This window comes from Coffea arabica, chromosome 8e (genome assembly GCF_036785885.1).
Source record: "Coffea arabica cultivar ET-39 chromosome 8e, Coffea Arabica ET-39 HiFi, whole genome shotgun sequence".
Lineage (NCBI taxonomy): Eukaryota > Viridiplantae > Streptophyta > Magnoliopsida > Gentianales > Rubiaceae > Coffea > Coffea arabica.
Window position 1 is genome coordinate 2,221,103 of NC_092324.1, and position 17,646 is coordinate 2,238,748.

The 17,646-nt window shown below is 37.5% G+C and overlaps 1 protein-coding gene across 1 annotated transcript; it reads right to left on the reverse strand.

Moving 5' to 3' along the window:
* Positions 1-6,207: 6,207 nt before the first annotated feature.
* LOC113703805 (disease resistance protein RPM1-like) lies at positions 6,208-9,081 on the reverse strand. The gene has a single exon (XM_027225286.1). The coding sequence runs from the start codon at positions 9,079-9,081 to the stop codon at positions 6,208-6,210; it is 2,874 nt and encodes a 957-aa protein (XP_027081087.1).
* Between the last annotated feature and the right edge of the window lie 8,565 nt (positions 9,082-17,646).

Genomic DNA, 17,646 nt, shown 5'->3' on the forward strand with positions numbered 1-17,646 from the left:
AAGCCACGGTTGTTGACCTTGGAAAAGTGGGGACCATTGCAATTGTCTTCCAATATTGCTTTGATCGAAATTGAAGGGAGAGAAGGCTACAAAAGGCCAGCCGACTTTGAAGAGGAGGAAAAGGACGGATCCCGCGGGATTACTACTTAGCCAGGGATTTCACGTGATAACTGGGGAGCGAAGGGAATAAGAAAAGGAAGTGGCTCTGGTCCGCGGAGTAGAAAGAACGCAGCCGCTTGGCTCTGGTCCGCGGAGTAGTTCCTCCATTGTAAAACATTGACGCAATTTCCTTCAATGGAATTGCGTGAGTTACTCTCAATGGGGAACTAAACCTCCCAACTCTAGTCAAGGGAACAACTGATGAATTGGTTCAATTAATACTGTGAGATCTAAACCATTGTTAATTGTTTTCTTCATTTATTGATATTTACATATTCCTTGCTCTTAACTGCTATAGCCTTGTGTATGATTGGTTAGTGCGCAATAATTAATTATTCACATAGGCTATTTTGCTATATAGGGGTAATTGAATCCGTAATTGTTCGTTACCTTTATCCCAGTAGCAACTGGTATAATTGGGTTTATGTCAGGGGAATATATGATCTAGCTTAAATAAACCCTCGTAGCGTGTTTATTGGTTAGGATTGGGCCTTTCTAATTATTAATGCAATCTGGAAATTAAATCCTACGGTCGTACCTAGGGTTGTTTTTGGGTTAGAGAAATAGCTAACGGTCGTACCTTAGCTATCGATAAATTACGGAAGGGTTGGTTGTTTAGCGCGTGCGAGACAACTATAACCAATCTATTAGTAAATGTTGGAATTATATTTGATTCGATGATCAGTTGCATGAACCATTTCTGAAGTGCACCCTTGGCTAGAGTTTCTCTTAGTTATTTCTTTTAATAAATTATTTTCTGCATTTGATTTGTTCAGTTGGCATTTGATATCAACACCCCCCCATTAATCTTGATTTGAAAAGAAACAAATATCTCTCCAGTCCCTGAGGAGACGACCCTGCTTACCACTGTCTACTAGTTAGGAAATTCAGTTAAATAATTAATTCAGGTATATCGGATTAAGCAAACTCTTCGAGAACAGGGTGAATCAAGTAACCCATTGCACACCTAGAGTCCCTGCTCCAGTACTCGAATTGATTACTGACTGTTTCAGGTGGTAGTTAGGTTTTATTTATTATTATTGCACAGGTTCGGCACCTGTCAATTTTTGGCGCCGTTGCCGGGGACTGGTGCCAGATTAATTTTTTTTTTTTTTTTTTGAGTTCATCTTGTTTTTATTTTTATTTCTTTATTTTTCTCTTATTTTTTTTTATTATATAGTTTATGGCTTCTAACACTCCGTATTTTGGTGATATACTGGATTTTGTTTTCGGGGAAGGCAATGAAATTGATTGTTTTTCTAAGTTTGCATATTTAGAGGCAATAAACTCTATTAAAAAAAGAATGGCTGCTGCAACCTGTAAAATTTGTTATGCCAGGGATCATTCAACCGGTATGTGCCCCGAATATCAAGATAATCTGAATGTCCCAATCAATAATTATGGAGATTTTTCACCCTCGTCTCAAACGTGGTATAACCCTAATCCAAACGGGTATGATCAAGGATGGTGGGATAACTCCAGTTATGATTATACAACAGGGCCAATGGATTTTCAGCAGTATGAGTCTCAAGAATCATCATCTATGTCAGGTATGTCTCTTGAAGAAATAGTTGAATTAATAGCTACTAACACATATCAAATTCAACAGGAGACACATCAAATTCAACAGGAGGTACATCAACTTCAACAGGAGACACAAAGGATGAATAAAGAGATGAAAGAAACAAGGCGTGAATGGGCATTTAAAACGAGCAAATTGATTTCTCCAGTTTATGAAGAATTGCCCTCACCGACTATTATCGACCATGAGGAAGATGAGAGTGCAATTATCCTGACGAATGACATGGTACTGCAAGAGTCTCAAGAAGAAGAATCTAAAGATGTAGTTGAAAAGAAAGTTGAAGAGCAAGAATTGAGACCCCAACATCAAATGGTTCAAGTGAATGAATCCAGTGAACAATCTCCAAATGCGGTGACATCTCCTCCATTCCTTGATCAATATTTTCCTGACTCTTATTCTTTAATTCCTGTTAGTGAGATTGATTTTATTATACCAGACGATTTTGAATTTCATGCCAGGAATAAGTTAAGAGTCATGATGGCAAAATATTTCGAACCAATAAGTGCTCGTGATGGAGGAGTGGGTGAAGATTTAAGATCATCACTTGTTTGTTTAGCACCATTTACTAGTCCATGGAAGCCCGCAATTCGTGTGCTCAAGAATTACTCCATCTATGAGGGTTACCAGGATCACATTGAAGATGAAATATTGAAGCGAGCCACAAGATTTTATCCTCCGTGAACAAGCATAGCATGTCTAGCCAAAGACATTAAAGAAAGGCGCTGCTTGGGAGGCAACCCAAGGCTCTTTATTTTAGTTTTCTTATATTTTTGGAGTTTTTGTTAAGTGTTAATTGCATTTAGTGATTTGTTGCTTGGTGGCAGGAAAATGGCAGTTAGACGTGCCCACGCCAGGTGGTCACGCCTGACGGAATTCAATTTCTGAGAATTGTTCTGCGGACGCTATAGCAGTTAGACGTGCCCACGCTAGATGGTCACGCCTGATGAAAAAAATTTTCGCTCAAGATCTGCGGACTCTATAGCAGTTAGACGTGCCCACGCCAGGTGGTCACGCCTGAGGGAAAGAAATTTTCGTTCAGGATCTGCGGACTCTATAGCAGTTAGACGTGCCCACGCTAGGTGGCCACGCTAACGGATCGAGAATTTTCGCCGGATGGTCAAAAGACTAGGGAGCGGTTAGGCGTGCCCACGTCTAACCCACAAGACCGCAACCAAAGGACTTCAAATTCCACTGCCACCGTTGCACCGTTCAACCTTTTATCGTCATCAGTTTTGCCATCGAGCTCTACATATCTTTTGTCTCTCACCTACAATTGTGCCACAACCCCCCCTTTTTGATGATCAGGGAAGTTTCGTTGTCCCTTTTTGCTTTGAATTTTATTCTTTATTACTTACATTGGGGACAATGTAAGATTTAGGTGTGGGGGGAGTAGTATATTGGCATTTTATTGAAAAAGTGCAAGTGTAGGCATTTTTGTTGAAATTTTTGTTTGACTTTGTCGAATTTTGTCCAATTTTTGCTTATCTTTGTGCTTATTTGTGATTATTCCTGATAAACGATGGTTAGATGTCTCAAAATTTTCTATTGCCAAGATTTTATACTCTAAGGTGTTAAGTACGACATGGTTAAGTTTAAGGGTATCTCTTTAGTGAATATTTGAGACTTTGTGACTTTTGCACTTTTTGGTTAATTTTTTTAAGTATTGTAAATATTTGTCTAGCATTTTTTGTGCAAATTGGTTCAGCTATTAATCTTAGTTCTCCATGTTTAAGAAATGAAACGGGTTTGTGTGGTATTTAATTTTATTTTTGGTGCTTATTTATGAATAGTATTAGGCTATACTCCGCTAGTATCGTTGCCTAGTAACCGGGAGTCTTCACCACAAGTGTCGACTTTTGCGTCAAAAAGCGACGATAGCTATGAGTATGTGATTTTTAAGCGATGATGGCTGAGTAACCGGGCTCCTTCATATGGCCAATGTCGGAGTTCGCGTCAAAACGCTTGAATGGCTAAAAACTAAGCGTTCCCACTAAAAAAAAAAAAAAAAAAATCATCATTCAAGTGTGGGGATATTTTAGAAAAAAAGTGCTAATAGTGAGAAATATGGAAATGTTTGAATGAATTGTTAACCCGCTAATCCCTGAATTTTAATGTTGAGATTTTGCTTAATAGTTGAACCATTTGCTTATGGATGCTGGTTGAATATTTTATATTCTTAGATTAGTTAGTCATAAATTGAAAGAGTCCTTAATCTTCAAAACTAACTGGAGAGATATTTCTTGAAAAGTGCCACTAATACTTGACATGTGTTTTAATTGTATTTTGGCAATAGAAGATTTGAATAATACCATTGTTTGAATTTGATTATTTGATTTGTTGTTCTCATGCTTGAGGACAAGCATGGTTTAGGTGTGGGGGAAATTGATAGGTCATTATTTGTCGCTAAATCTATAATTATTCTTCCCTTGATTTCAGCCAAATATTGCGTTAATTGATGGATTCTACTTATATTTGGTTAATGGTGCTAAATTGTAGGAAAAAGAGCAAAACGTGACAAAAAGGGGCAATCTTCCAATTAATTTGATGGTAGCACGTTCGGGATCGATTTCCAAGTTCGATTCAAACTCTGGGCAGCTTTAGAGGAAGATTTGGAAGACTTGAATTCTAATTACTAGTCTTATTGTTGAATTAGGAAACTTGAAATACTTTCTTTTGTGGTTTATTTTGCTATTTAGGAAACTAGTTCTATTTGGTAGTATTTTTCCATTAGGAAACTAAGGAAAAAGCCACGGTTGTTGACCTTGGAAAAGTGGGGACCATTGCAATTGTCTTCCAATATTGCTTTGATCGAAATTGAAGGGAGAGAAGGCTACAAAAGGCCAGCCGACTTTGAAGAGGAGGAAAAGGACGGATCCCGCGGGATTACTACTTAGCCAGGGATTTCACGTGATAACTGGGGAGCGAAGGGAATAAGAAAAGGAAGTGGCTCTGGTCCGCGGAGTAGAAAGAACGCAGCCGCTTGGCTCTGGTCCGCGGAGTAGTTCCTCCATTGTAAAACATTGACGCAATTTCCTTCAATGGAATTGCGTGAGTTACTCTCAATGGGGAACTAAACCTCCCAACTCTAGTCAAGGGAACAACTGATGAATTGGTTCAATTAATACTGTGAGATCTAAACCATTGTTAATTGTTTTCTTCATTTATTGATATTTACATATTCCTTGCTCTTAACTGCTATAGCCTTGTGTATGATTGGTTAGTGCGCAATAATTAATTATTCACATAGGCTATTTTGCTATATAGGGGTAATTGAATCCGTAATTGTTCGTTACCTTTATCCCAGTAGCAACTGGTATAATTGGGTTTATGTCAGGGGAATATATGATCTAGCTTAAATAAACCCTCGTAGCGTGTTTATTGGTTAGGATTGGGCCTTTCTAATTATTAATGCAATCTGGAAATTAAATCCTACGGTCGTACCTAGGGTTGTTTTTGGGTTAGAGAAATAGCTAACGGTCGTACCTTAGCTATCGATAAATTACGGAAGGGTTGGTTGTTTAGCGCGTGCGAGACAACTATAACCAATCTATTAGTAAATGTTGGAATTATATTTGATTCGATGATCAGTTGCATGAACCATTTCTGAAGTGCACTCTTGGCTAGAGTTTCTCTTAGTTATTTCTTTTAATAAATTATTTTCTGCATTTGATTTGTTCAGTTGGCATTTGATATCAACACCCCCCCCCCATTAATCTTGATTTGAAAAGAAACAAATATCTCTCCAGTCCCTGAGGAGACGACCCTGCTTACCACTGTCTACTAGTTAGGAAATTCAGTTAAATAATTAATTCAGGTATATCGGATTAAGCAAACTCTTCGGGAACAGGGTGAATCAAGTAACCCATTGCACACCTAGAGTCCCTGCTCCAGTACTCGAATTGATTACTGACTGTTTCAGGTGGTAGTTAGGTTTTATTTATTATTATTGCACAGGTTCGGCACCTGTCAACGAGGCAATGCACCCTCCTCCACTCTCATCCGTCTCAACCCGGTGTTTTAGTGCTGGGAATGTGTGCTGGGAATGGTGTCATTGTTTAGCTAAACCTTTCTACGGTTCAGATGGGTTTGTACAAGCAGAAGGGAGGACAAATTGGGATTATGTATTCTCTCTCACCAAGATCTGAAAGTTATTATCTGGAGATTTTAATAAAAATTTTCTTGTAGATATTATTAATACACTTTTAACATGTCTACCTCTTCATCATTTGCTAAACAAAATATAGAAAAGATCAAAAAACACAAAGATAAAGAGTAATACTCTGTTACAGTACATTAAAAAAACATCACGCATTATACATACAATAAATAAGAATGTAAAACACAGAAGATGATGAACTTTCTCATGCACATCGAAGGGAAGAAAAATTACTAATAAAAAATAAAAAACAAAAGGAGAGGAAGCAGTGTTCTCCACAACTAGAGAAAGGGAGCCACGACTGCTACTGCTATGTTTTCTTCCTCTCCACCCACAGGTTGTGGCGTCTCCATTTCCTATCATCTGTATAGTAACCAATGAAAATTTCAGGAATATGTGCGATTCTTGTGTAATCTTCACTTTCTTCCTTCTGATCCTCCAACAGTTTCTCTCTCAATTGAGAACTCATCTCAGACAAAATCAGCCGTTGAAGATTGCTCAAGTGCTGAATACCCAATGGTAATTCCTCCAGTGATGGAAGTTGTTGCAGAAATAGTTGATGGAGACGAGTCAATGCACCCTCCTCTACTCTCATCCATCTCAACCCTTCCATTCTCTTTAGGTGCAACTCCTTCAGCTTTAGAAACCCTCCAGCCTTGAAGCACAACCCTTCTCCCTGGTAAGATCCGCAGAAATTAATTTCACCCAAATTGGGCAAATGTTGGAAGGATTCAAGCGGATCCTCCTCGCCCGTTAACCTGCTCCAGTCCAAATCTATTCTTACCAAGCCGTGAAGACGAGCTACCCATTGTGGCATCTTTTCTAAGCGGCCGCACAAAATTAGCATACGAAGAGATTGAAGAAACGACGAAGAAGAAGAAGGATGATGATGATTTAGATCAATTATCTCATGATCATCACCTTTTCCAATTGAAGTAACGCTTAATTCCCGAAGACTGGAGAGGTTAGCAAGGGAGGAGCAGAGCTCCTTTCCATCTTCTCTTCTTAACTTTGTAATAGATAACTCTCTTAATTGGGTCAGCTTTCCTATCTCCTTAATTATTGTGGATCCACTACTAGCATCTATGCTGTCTAATACTTCTAGGGCAAGAAGCCCTCCCATATTCGAGGGAGCTTTAAATCCATGATATCCATAATCATCATCTGAAGTATCAACTTGTTGATATACTCTGAGAACACGAAGTTTTTGCAGCTTTATGATTTCAATAGGTAATTCCCTAACTCCGGTTTTTCCCAAATTCAGATACTCCAAATGTTGAAGTTTCCCAATGGCTTTCGGGACTCTCTCCACTCTTGTACCCCATAGGTCTAGATGCTTGAGATGAAACAAGTTGAAAATCTCATTTGTTATTTCCTCCTCTATGTTTTGACCACGGAAATCCAAAACCTTTAACAACTTGCTACTCCCTAAAACTTCAGATAATAACATTTTGGATAGTAGCGGATCCGTGGATCCAACAGTAACGAAAGACCGAAGGTGGTCAAAGTAATAATCTCGCCTTTGTTGGTGGTGCTGGGTGTTGTCATTGCTACTACTATGGACTACTAGACGGCGTACCTTTTCGGATGGCCACGTCGCCGGTTGCCCAGTAGTAACTGTGACCATGTTTTGTTCCCTTGACTTGAGAAGAATAACTTCTCTCAATAGGTCATGGATTCGACAAGTGTCGGGAAATCCTTCATAAAACACACGGGTCACTTGAATTAGGCTTCTGCTGATGAGTTCACTGAGATAACGCAAGGCTACATCTTCAATACTCATTCCTTCTCTCCATTCGACAAACCTTTCAGCAATCCACAAATTAATGAGTCTATAGCAATTTATTTTGTAATCCTCTGGGAAGATACTTGTGTACAACAGACATGCCTTTAGATGCCAAGGCAAATCACCATAACTAAGAGAGAGTATCTTTCTAACTCTGTCTAGCTTACCAGTGCCTTCTAATTCACCACCAAGACTGCGTCGAACCATCTCCCATTCCTCTGTTCTGTTTACATCTTTCGAAGCCAAAAGCCCACTGATTGCAAGAATCGCAAGGGGCAAGCCCTCACATTTATCCAATACACCTTTGGCAACATCCATCAAATGGCCAGGGCAGTTACCTCCGTCAAAGATCTTGTTGCAAAACAGGGTCCATGAATCCTCAATAGATAGTGGCTCCATTCTGTAGACAAGACCCCGAGATTCAATGGAAGAGGCACAGGCTACATCAGATTTTCGAGTTGTTAGCATGACACGGTTGCCGCGGCTATTCTCGGGCAGAGCAAATTTGATGGTATTCCAAAATTCCACGTCCCATACATCATCAAAAACAATTGCATACCTTCCAGCTTGTTGAAGAAAATCTTTGATAAATTCTTTCAGCTCGGTGGTATTCAAAGACTCGATCGATTGTGGGACTGGTTTCTTCCCTTCCTTGTGTAACTGCCTAATCAAGTCTTTTAGGAGATCCTGAAAGTCACATGTTTGAGAGACAGTTGCCCAAGCACGAACTGGGAAATGCCTTCTGACTTCAGGATCCTCATGGACTTTTTTCACTAGGGTAGTTTTGCCAAGTCCGCCCATACCAACCACTGAAACAACTTTCAGTTGGTGATCATCGCCTTCGAGGAGCTGAGAAATAAGACGTTTCTTGGGCTGGTCAATGCCAACTAATTTAGCTTCTTCCACAAGCAGTGCGTCATCTCTGTTATAGCGCCATGTTGAGTTGTTCACAGCAGAAAGTGAGTGGGACGCTTGGGCGGAGATACCATATTCGGATTGGTATCTTTGATGGCCTTCAGAAATACTTTTGATTCTGGATTTGATGCTTTGTATTTCGCTAGCAACTCGATGACGAGCTCTCAAATTCTTGATGGAGCTGAAAATTCTCCGAACAGAGCCGTAGAATCCTGTTGCGCGATGCCGAGCAAAGCGAGCTACGAAGTCATCAAGAATGTCCTCAGTGTCATAAGCAGCATCTCGCACTTGCTTGATCCATTGTTGGAGCGTGGGTTGAGCATCTTCTTCTTTTGCTTCTGTCTCTCGCAGGAAAGCTCTCATTTGCTCCAACTCATCCCTGATGAATTGAACCTCTTGCCGAACCCCTCCCAATAGTCGTCCCTCCTCGCGCAGAAAAGTTGAGACTTGATCCAGCACAAAAGAGAGAACTGTTTCTGCCATTTTCAGTCTTTCTTTCTAACTTAAGAATGTCGGGGAAGGCGGCTTCTGGTTTATAGGACAGTCCACTTGTAGTATCTTGAAAGGAAGAAGGAAGAGGAGGCTATAGATTCATAAGCTGATGAACTTCGATGCTATTTGGTGCAGTATATATCAAAAAGAAACAGAAAGAATTAGCCAATTAGAAGAAACTAAGCAAGAAACATGATTGTGAAAAACGAAGCTGCCTTACCTGCCACAATATAAAATCATGGAAGCCATTAAGAAGACTGTGTTTGCACATGCCTTCGGGACCTTCTTTCAACTGTGGGTCCTTTGGTGGGATAAAGATAAAGGAGCATCTTTCGCGAGGGGAAGGAATAAAGTTAAAACGCGGTTGGACTGGACATTATTGATTTCTTCTAACGAAGAAATAAAAACTACTGCAAAATGTTTTGCCCCTTCTGCGGACTAATCTCTGCTGGCATTTTCCTTCCCTCCACTATGCAATTATTTATTTTGGTGATATTCGTGCCAAACACATTGCTCTAAACAATCAATTAATGAAGGGAATCCATTGAGTGTCACTCGAATTTTATAGTCTCGTTACTTGCGTATCAACTATTATTTGATAATCTAATATATCTTTTGATTGGGAATTGAAAAATAAAATTCCTTGTAAGTGTAAAAACTGACCTAATATGTCTAATAAATTTTTATACGACCTAAAACTATATTAGTTTGGAAACTAACTTTATTTTTCAATTATTGTAAATGATTTCAGAGGACTAATTTTTGTAAACTTTAATCCTAATTACATAATGACATTTGTATCTCTGTATCCTCATTAAAACATACACAAAAACTATGTAAACATATTTTTTTATGTTCAATATATTATCTAGACACGGACTAATTCAAATATTGGAGTAGAGATGTTTTACTTTGTTAATCAATATTAGTCCAAGCATATTAATAGAGACGAAAAAATAATGCTACATGAGTATGTAAGCCCTCTTTTTCTCTTTCACTCTTGTACGCAGCTATTTTATTTTCGTCTTCTTCATTTTTTTTTGAAAAAATCATTCTTAATTAAGAAAATTAGCATTATCCTACTCATAACTTCATAAGTCAAAAGATCATGCAAAGTAAATTAAAGATCTAAACACTACACAAGAATCGGATTATATGTCAGGAATTCAAATCCCACAACCTATATTTAAAAAATTCTAGATGATGTGTCAAGGCATCTATATAGTTTAGATGATACTGCTCATTTAATTCAATTCGGTCCCTGTTAGTATAGAATAGTGCTATTCTTAATGTTGAAAAAAATATTAAAAAATAAATTGTTTGGATAGGGTATTATTTGGAATAAATACTGTAGCACTGATAGGGTGTTAATTGTTGGTTATTTTATTGTTAATTTTCCCCTTTATCCTTGCCAAATATTGTTTTAATTATTAATATTTACTTATATTTGGTATTGGACTCAATTTCAGGAAGTGAAACAGAAAACTACAAAAATGGTTGTGCGGCGGGCTGGAGTGGTTGTGCGATGGGCGAGGGAGCTTCAGCCGTGGACTGCTGTGAGCTGCGGGCGACAGCGGAGAGCTGGGATGCGGAGAGCCGCGCGCGAGATGGCGGCGGGCACAGAGGACGACGGGCTGAGCAGCGTCCGTGGCAGGCTGGGTGCGTGCGGAAGAGAGGAAAGGGAGGGCTGTGGCGGCGGGCCGCTGCTTCGGACGACACAGAGGAACAGGGGAGAAGGAAGAAAGAAAGAAGAAGAAGAAAGAAAGAAAGAAAAAGAAAGAAAAGAAAGAAAAGAAAAGAAGAAAAAGAAAAAGAGAGAAATTGCTGTTTTTTTTTTTCAAAAATGTTTCTTTTTTTTTTCTTCCAATTATGAGGCTCTTTGAGCCACGGAAATAATTTTTCGTTCTTTTTTTTTTTTTTTGGAAATTGATTTCGACTTTTTAAATATTTTTTTTTTTTTTTTGAAATTTGGAAACTAAAGCTACGGTGATAAGAAATGTTTATTCGATTTTTTTTTCTTTTGAATCCTTACCTTTCCCGCGAACGTGACGCGGGCGCGTCATGAGGGCAAGAGAGCTCCCAGAAGTTTCTGATCGTGAGCTTTCTGCACATCACCACGCAGGCGCGTCATGACTGAAGGGCACCTATAAATCAGCAAAAACGAAAATTGAAACCCAAAATCAGTCGAATTCAAGGAGAATACATCTAAACTACCACACGAAAATGAACAAACAATTAAAAGGAACAATTGGGTTGCATCCCAAGGAGCGCCTTTCTTTAATGTCTTTGGCTAGACATTATCATGTTTTGCTCATGGAGGATAAAATCTTGTGGCTCGTCTTACTGCTTCATCCTCTATATAGTCCTGATAACCCTCGTAAATAGAATAATCCTTGAGCATACGAGCTACGGGCTTCCATGGACTAGTGAATGGCGCCAAACGAGTCGATGATAATTTACATTCTTCATTCACTCCTCCCTCACTTGCATTCATTGGTTCAAGATATTTTGCCATCTCCACTCTTAACTTATTCCTGTCATGAAATTCAAAATTGTTGGATTCATTCAGTTGAACGAGTTGATCTTGGAGTCTCATTTCTTGCACTTCAGCTTCCTTTTCAACTGCATCTTTAAATCCGTTTTCTTGAAACTCTTGCAGTTCCATGTCATTTGGCGGGATAATTGCACTCTCATCTTCCTCAAGATTGATATTGGTTTGTGCGGGCAATTCTTCCATTTGAGGAGCCAATCGCTCTATCCTGGATGTCAATTGACGTATTTGATCCGCCAGGTCACGAAGGCTCGCTTGTGTCTCCTGATGAAATCAATTTAGGCTCGCTTGTGTCTCCTGATGAAATCGATTTGTATTAGCAATTAGTAATTCCATCATTTCTTCAAGAGACATGCCTGACACGGAGGATGGTTGCTGAGACTCTTGCTGTTGAAAATCCATTGGCCCGGTCGCATAATCAAAATTGGAATTATCCCACCATCCTTGATCATACCCGTTTGAATAAGGGTCATGCTGCGTTTGATATTGGGGTGAAAAATCTCCAAAAGTATCAATTGGAGCACTTAGATTATCTTGAAATGCGGGGCATATGTCAGTTGAATAACCTGAGTTAAAATAAGTTCCACAATTTGCAACAGCCCATTGATCATTAGGAAAAACATGAGTCTCATAACCCCATTCAAGAACAAAGTCCAGTCTATCATCAAAATATGGAATGTTAGCAGCCATAAACTATATAAAAAAAATAAGAGAAAAATAAATTAAAAATGAGAACAAGGTGAACTCAAAAAGAAACAAATTAATCTGACACCAGTCCCCGGCAACGGCGCCAAAAATTGACAGGTGTCGAACCTGTGCAATAATAAATACCTACTCGAGAAAAATACAAATTTTGTATATAGCGGTGAGTAGGGTCGAATCCACAGGGACTGGGGATAATTTGTTTCTTCTAGAGTCCAAAGTATGGGGGGTTCTGGATTAAATGCTAACTAAATAAATTAATTGCAGAAAATAATTAATTAAAAGAAATGATTGGGGAAACTCTAGCCAAGGGTACACTTCAGAAATGGTTCAGGCACTGATCATTGATTCACAGATAATTCCACATTTATTAATAGATTAGTTATAGTTGTCATGCACGCGATAAACAACCAACCCTTCCTTAATTTCTCGATAGCTAAGGTACGACCGTTAACTATTTCTCTAACCCAAAAACAACCCTAGGTACGACCGTAGGATTTAATTTCTAGATTGCATTAATAATTAGAAAGGCCCAATCCTAACTAACAAACACGCTACGAGGGTTTGTTTAAGTTAGATCGTATGTTCCCCTGTCATAAACCCAATTACGCCAGTTGCTACTGAGATAGGGATAACGAACAATTACGGATTCAATTACCCCTATTTAGCAAAATAGCCTATATGAATAATTAAATATTGCACATCTATTCAATCACTCACACGAGCTATAACAATTAAAAGCAGGAAACATATAAATACCAATAAATTAAGGAAGCAATTAAAATAAATTAGATCTCACAGTAATTGTTGAACCAAATCTTTAGTTGTCCCCTTGCCTAGAAAAGCTTAACCACGCCTCATGAGAAAATCTCCCCGTTGGGAAATATTGTCGAATACCTGGCGTGTGTCAGAGGCCAGTCCAAAGAAAGAAAACTAGAACTAAACTAAAAAACTAAAACTAAAGCCCTTGGATATCCCTTGCTTCTGTACGTTGTCCCCCTTTTAAAGCAACAAAAGAAAGATGACTAAAAGCTATCTAGGTGGTCCCCACACATGTGGACAAAGCCTCCTAAGTACTTCTTGTTCCAAGTCTCTCTACGTTGCTTTCTTTGAAGCCCAAATGACCAAATGCCTTTCACTAACTTGTGGTCCCCCACCAATTCAAGGGCCCAAGGATTGAAACCCTTAGAAGTCTCCATATTTTTCACAAAGTCCCTCCTTTTTGGTAGTTTTCTGCTTCATTCCTGAAATTGATTCCAAATACCAAATATGAGTAAATATCAGCAATTAACACAATATTTGTCAGGGATAGAAGGGAAAATTAATAATAAAAATACCAACAATTAACACCCTATCAAAACCCTCGTAGCGTGTTTGTTAGTTAGGATTGGGTCTTTCTAATTATTAATGCAATCTAGAAATTAAACCCTACGGTCGTACCTAGGGTTGTTTTTGGGTTAGAGAAATAGTTAACAGTCGTACCTTAACTATCGAGAAAGTAAGGAAAGGTTGGTTATTTATCGCGTGCATGGCAACTATAACTAATCTATTAATAAATGTGGAATTATCTGTGAATCAATGATCAGTGCCTGAACCATTTCGGAAGTGTACCCTTGGCTAGAGTTTCTCTTAATTATTTCTTTTAATCAATTATTTTCTGCACTTAATTTATTTAGTTAGCATTTAATCCAAGAACCTCCCATACTCTGGACTCTAGAAGAAACGAATTATCCCCAGTCCCTGTGGATTCGACCCTACTCACCGCTATATACAAAATCTGTATTTTTCTCGAGTAGGTATTTATTATTGTACAGGTTCGGCACCTGTCAAGCACTTTTTGTGATGTAATGTATGTTAGATAAAAAGTTGGTTGGAAATATAAAAAAGTGGGTGAAAAAATGTGTTTATGATGCAAGCGAAATATTATTTGAAATAAGTTCATTGTCCAAACAAAAAACTTCCAACATCCAAGATGTTTGGCATCCTTTTGTATTGTTATTGAAAACAAATGAGTTTATCATTTAATTTCACTTTTTTGTCATTTTTTGATTTATTTCAACTTGTTACACTTCGCACCTGTCGCTTTCATGTGGATAGCCATGAACCGTTTTCTTTTTCTTAAGAGTCACAATATTAGATCTTGTTTGGATTGCTTGTTTCCGTCGGAAAATATTGTTGTTTTCCGTGATCACATTTTTCTATCACCTTTTTCCGTCACATATATCAAATCGCTACAGTAATTTTTTCATGAAAAATGACGAAAAATGCAATCTTCATATGGAAACTTTCTTTCTTTTTTTTTTTTTTAACTAAGCTTCCAGGTTTATCGTGCTAAAGTGTTTTTTTACTATACTTCATTAGTTTTTTGAACCCATTCCTAAAATTTTGTTAGGAATTTATTTCAATAAATTGGTCTTGCTAGAGTAAAACTTAAAAGTCAGTGGTATATGAATTACCTTAAAAAGAATTCAAAAGGCTTCTATGTAGCCTAGAGAAATATTATATATATACTATTCTATTCGAGTAAGATTAATTTAGAAAGGTGCTTGGGAGGAAAAGGAAAACTCTACTTTCTTTTCTTTCATAATTAATGTTCTGCATCCTTAAAATATAAAATAGGTATATGCATTTTTTGTTATTTTTTATTAGCAAGAAAGGGATAAGATTTAAGAAATATGAGTAGAGAAAGAGGAATTTGAATATAGGACCTTCACTTACAGGGATGCATATATATGTTGTCTTCTATTTTGAATGGAAAAAAAATGGAGAGCTTTCTTGATATTAAGGGAACTTTCTTTTATATTCTTATTTAATTTCAAAAGATCATCCTCCAACAGTTTTCTAAATTGAGCTCCTCTCAAAAGAAAATTTATTTCAATTAAATTTTAGGGCTAATGACCAGTTTTATTTATTATATTTCATAAAAATATTCTTTTTATCCCTCACTTTTAAAACAAAACAAATTTAAAAATTTGTCCCTCACTCATATCTCAACCTTTTTTTTTTTTGTTCGTACAAGGGTGGTTGGCATTTCATTCGTGCACCTTGTCCTCCCAAGGGAGCACCCCAGGCCTCTAACCATATTCAGACGTTAAAATTGCGGCATATTTAAACCAAAGGGAGATTTGTGACTCTATTTTAGCCTGAGAAAAAGGTTTAAATGGAACTGTGTCCAACCTGAAAACGTAAAAAGAGCAAGTCACCCATCTGAAGCAAAAAAACAAACAAATCCGTCACCAAAATCGAAACACAGGATACAGGTGTTGCTGAGTCCATGGAATATATAATTCAGCAGACTAATTTCCGTTCCTACATCATCTTATGATCTCGAAGAGTACATTCCATTATCGTGCTTCAGGAAAACAATAAACAAAATTATGGGGCCTCTTCCTCCAAACTATGCCATCTTATTGAAGCTAACAACAATTTAAACCGAGCAGATAACTTCCGGCTCTGCCGACTTGACTGCCCACTAACATCTGTTACACATCTGTATCAAGCATTAAAACCGCCTCAAATTTGTCCCTCATTATACATATATTGATAGGTCTAGATGCCTACCACATCATTTCAATTTAAATTTAAAGTTTGTATATATGTTATATATCTAGACTCACAAGTGTATATACTAACGGTGTATGAAAAGATTTATCCAAAAAAGAAACTCTATTGTTCCAAGACAAAAAACGGCCTTTTATATTATAAATTTTTAATTTTTTTTTCTGGTTCAATAAATGACATGTGAATATGATGGAATTGACCAAGTGATTTATCAATTATATTCCAAAAATTTGTTATTAGATGGTTTGATTCAGATTAAAAATTGGGTTCAGGAATATAATAGATTCAATTTTTAAATGTTAAGAATGAATTTGCTTCATTTTAAAAGTGAAGGATAAAAAGAATATTTTTGTAAAATGTGAAGGATGAAATAGGTCATTTTTCCTAAATTTTAATTATTATGTCAACACAAATTCTATGGTTAAGGCCCTAGGAATTAGAGGTCTTACATTCAAATCCCCACACCCCCTCCCAACTTCTTAAAGCTCATTCTTCTCCTACTAGAAAAAAAATTAAAAACATACATATTCTGTAAGATCAAGTTTGATGCTTCTGTCAATAATATCCCTTATTGACTTGGTAAAATCCAAAGTCAGACTTTAATTTTTATGATTACTGAGTACTTTTTGTATTCTTCAAGCCCCAGATTTCATGATAGAATTAATTAACCAGTAAATTAATGGTACTCTATTTTGCTTCATCTCCTTTTTAGAAAATCTATCTTCGATTCTTGTCTTATGCTCAGTAAATTTCCAAGATGCTTCTTGCACTTTCCAACTGAATTTCATTCAGAAAATTGATCCAAAAATAATAGGAAAGAACTGCAAGTTAAAGTTGATAGGGTGTTAATTGTTGGTATTTTTATTATTAATTTTCCCTTCTATCCCTGACAAATATTGTGTTAATTGCTGATATTTACTCATATTTGGTATCGGGACTTAATTTCAGGAATGAAGCAGAAAACTACCAAAAAGGAGGGACTTTATGGAGAATATGGAGACTTCTAAGGGCTTCAATCCTTAGGCCTTGGATTGGTGGGGACCACAAAGCTATAAGTCATTTGGGCTCTTAAAAGAAAGGAACGTAGAGAGACTTGGAAGAAGAAGTAATTTTGGAGACTTTGTCCACATGTGTGGGGACCACCGGAGAGAGCTTTGAGTCATCTGACTTTTGGCTTTTTAAGGAGAGGACGTACAGAAGCAAAAGGACACCTCTAGTTTAGCTTTTTAGTTTAGTTCTAGTTTCCTTTCTCTGGACTGGCCTCTGACACATGCCAGGTGTTCGACAATATTCCCCAACGGGAAAAACATCTTTTATTTCTTGCTTTCTAGTAAAAACGCAATGCCTTTGCAATCCAGTACTTTTGGCTGCAATTCAACTATGAGGAGTGGCTAATTTCTTCATCTAGTCAGAGGTTAAATCGAAGCTTTGGTTCGACAAAACTGTGAGATCGAATTGATTTCCCTACGTTCTTTAATTTGCAAGTATTTATATATTTCCTGTTCACTTATGCATATGATTATTTCTTGCAATTAAATACTTGATCACTGTTTAATTGTGTGAGTAATTAACAGCCATCTAAGAGTGCTCAATCCGTAATTGTTGGGTAATTTTAGTGCATGTGGCAAGTGATATGATTCAATTGTAGTAGAAACTTTTGAGTCGTTGTTGCGGAAATATATGATATAGCCTAAATAAACCGAGCGTGTGTGTTTGTTGGTTATAATTGGTGGCCAGTCTAA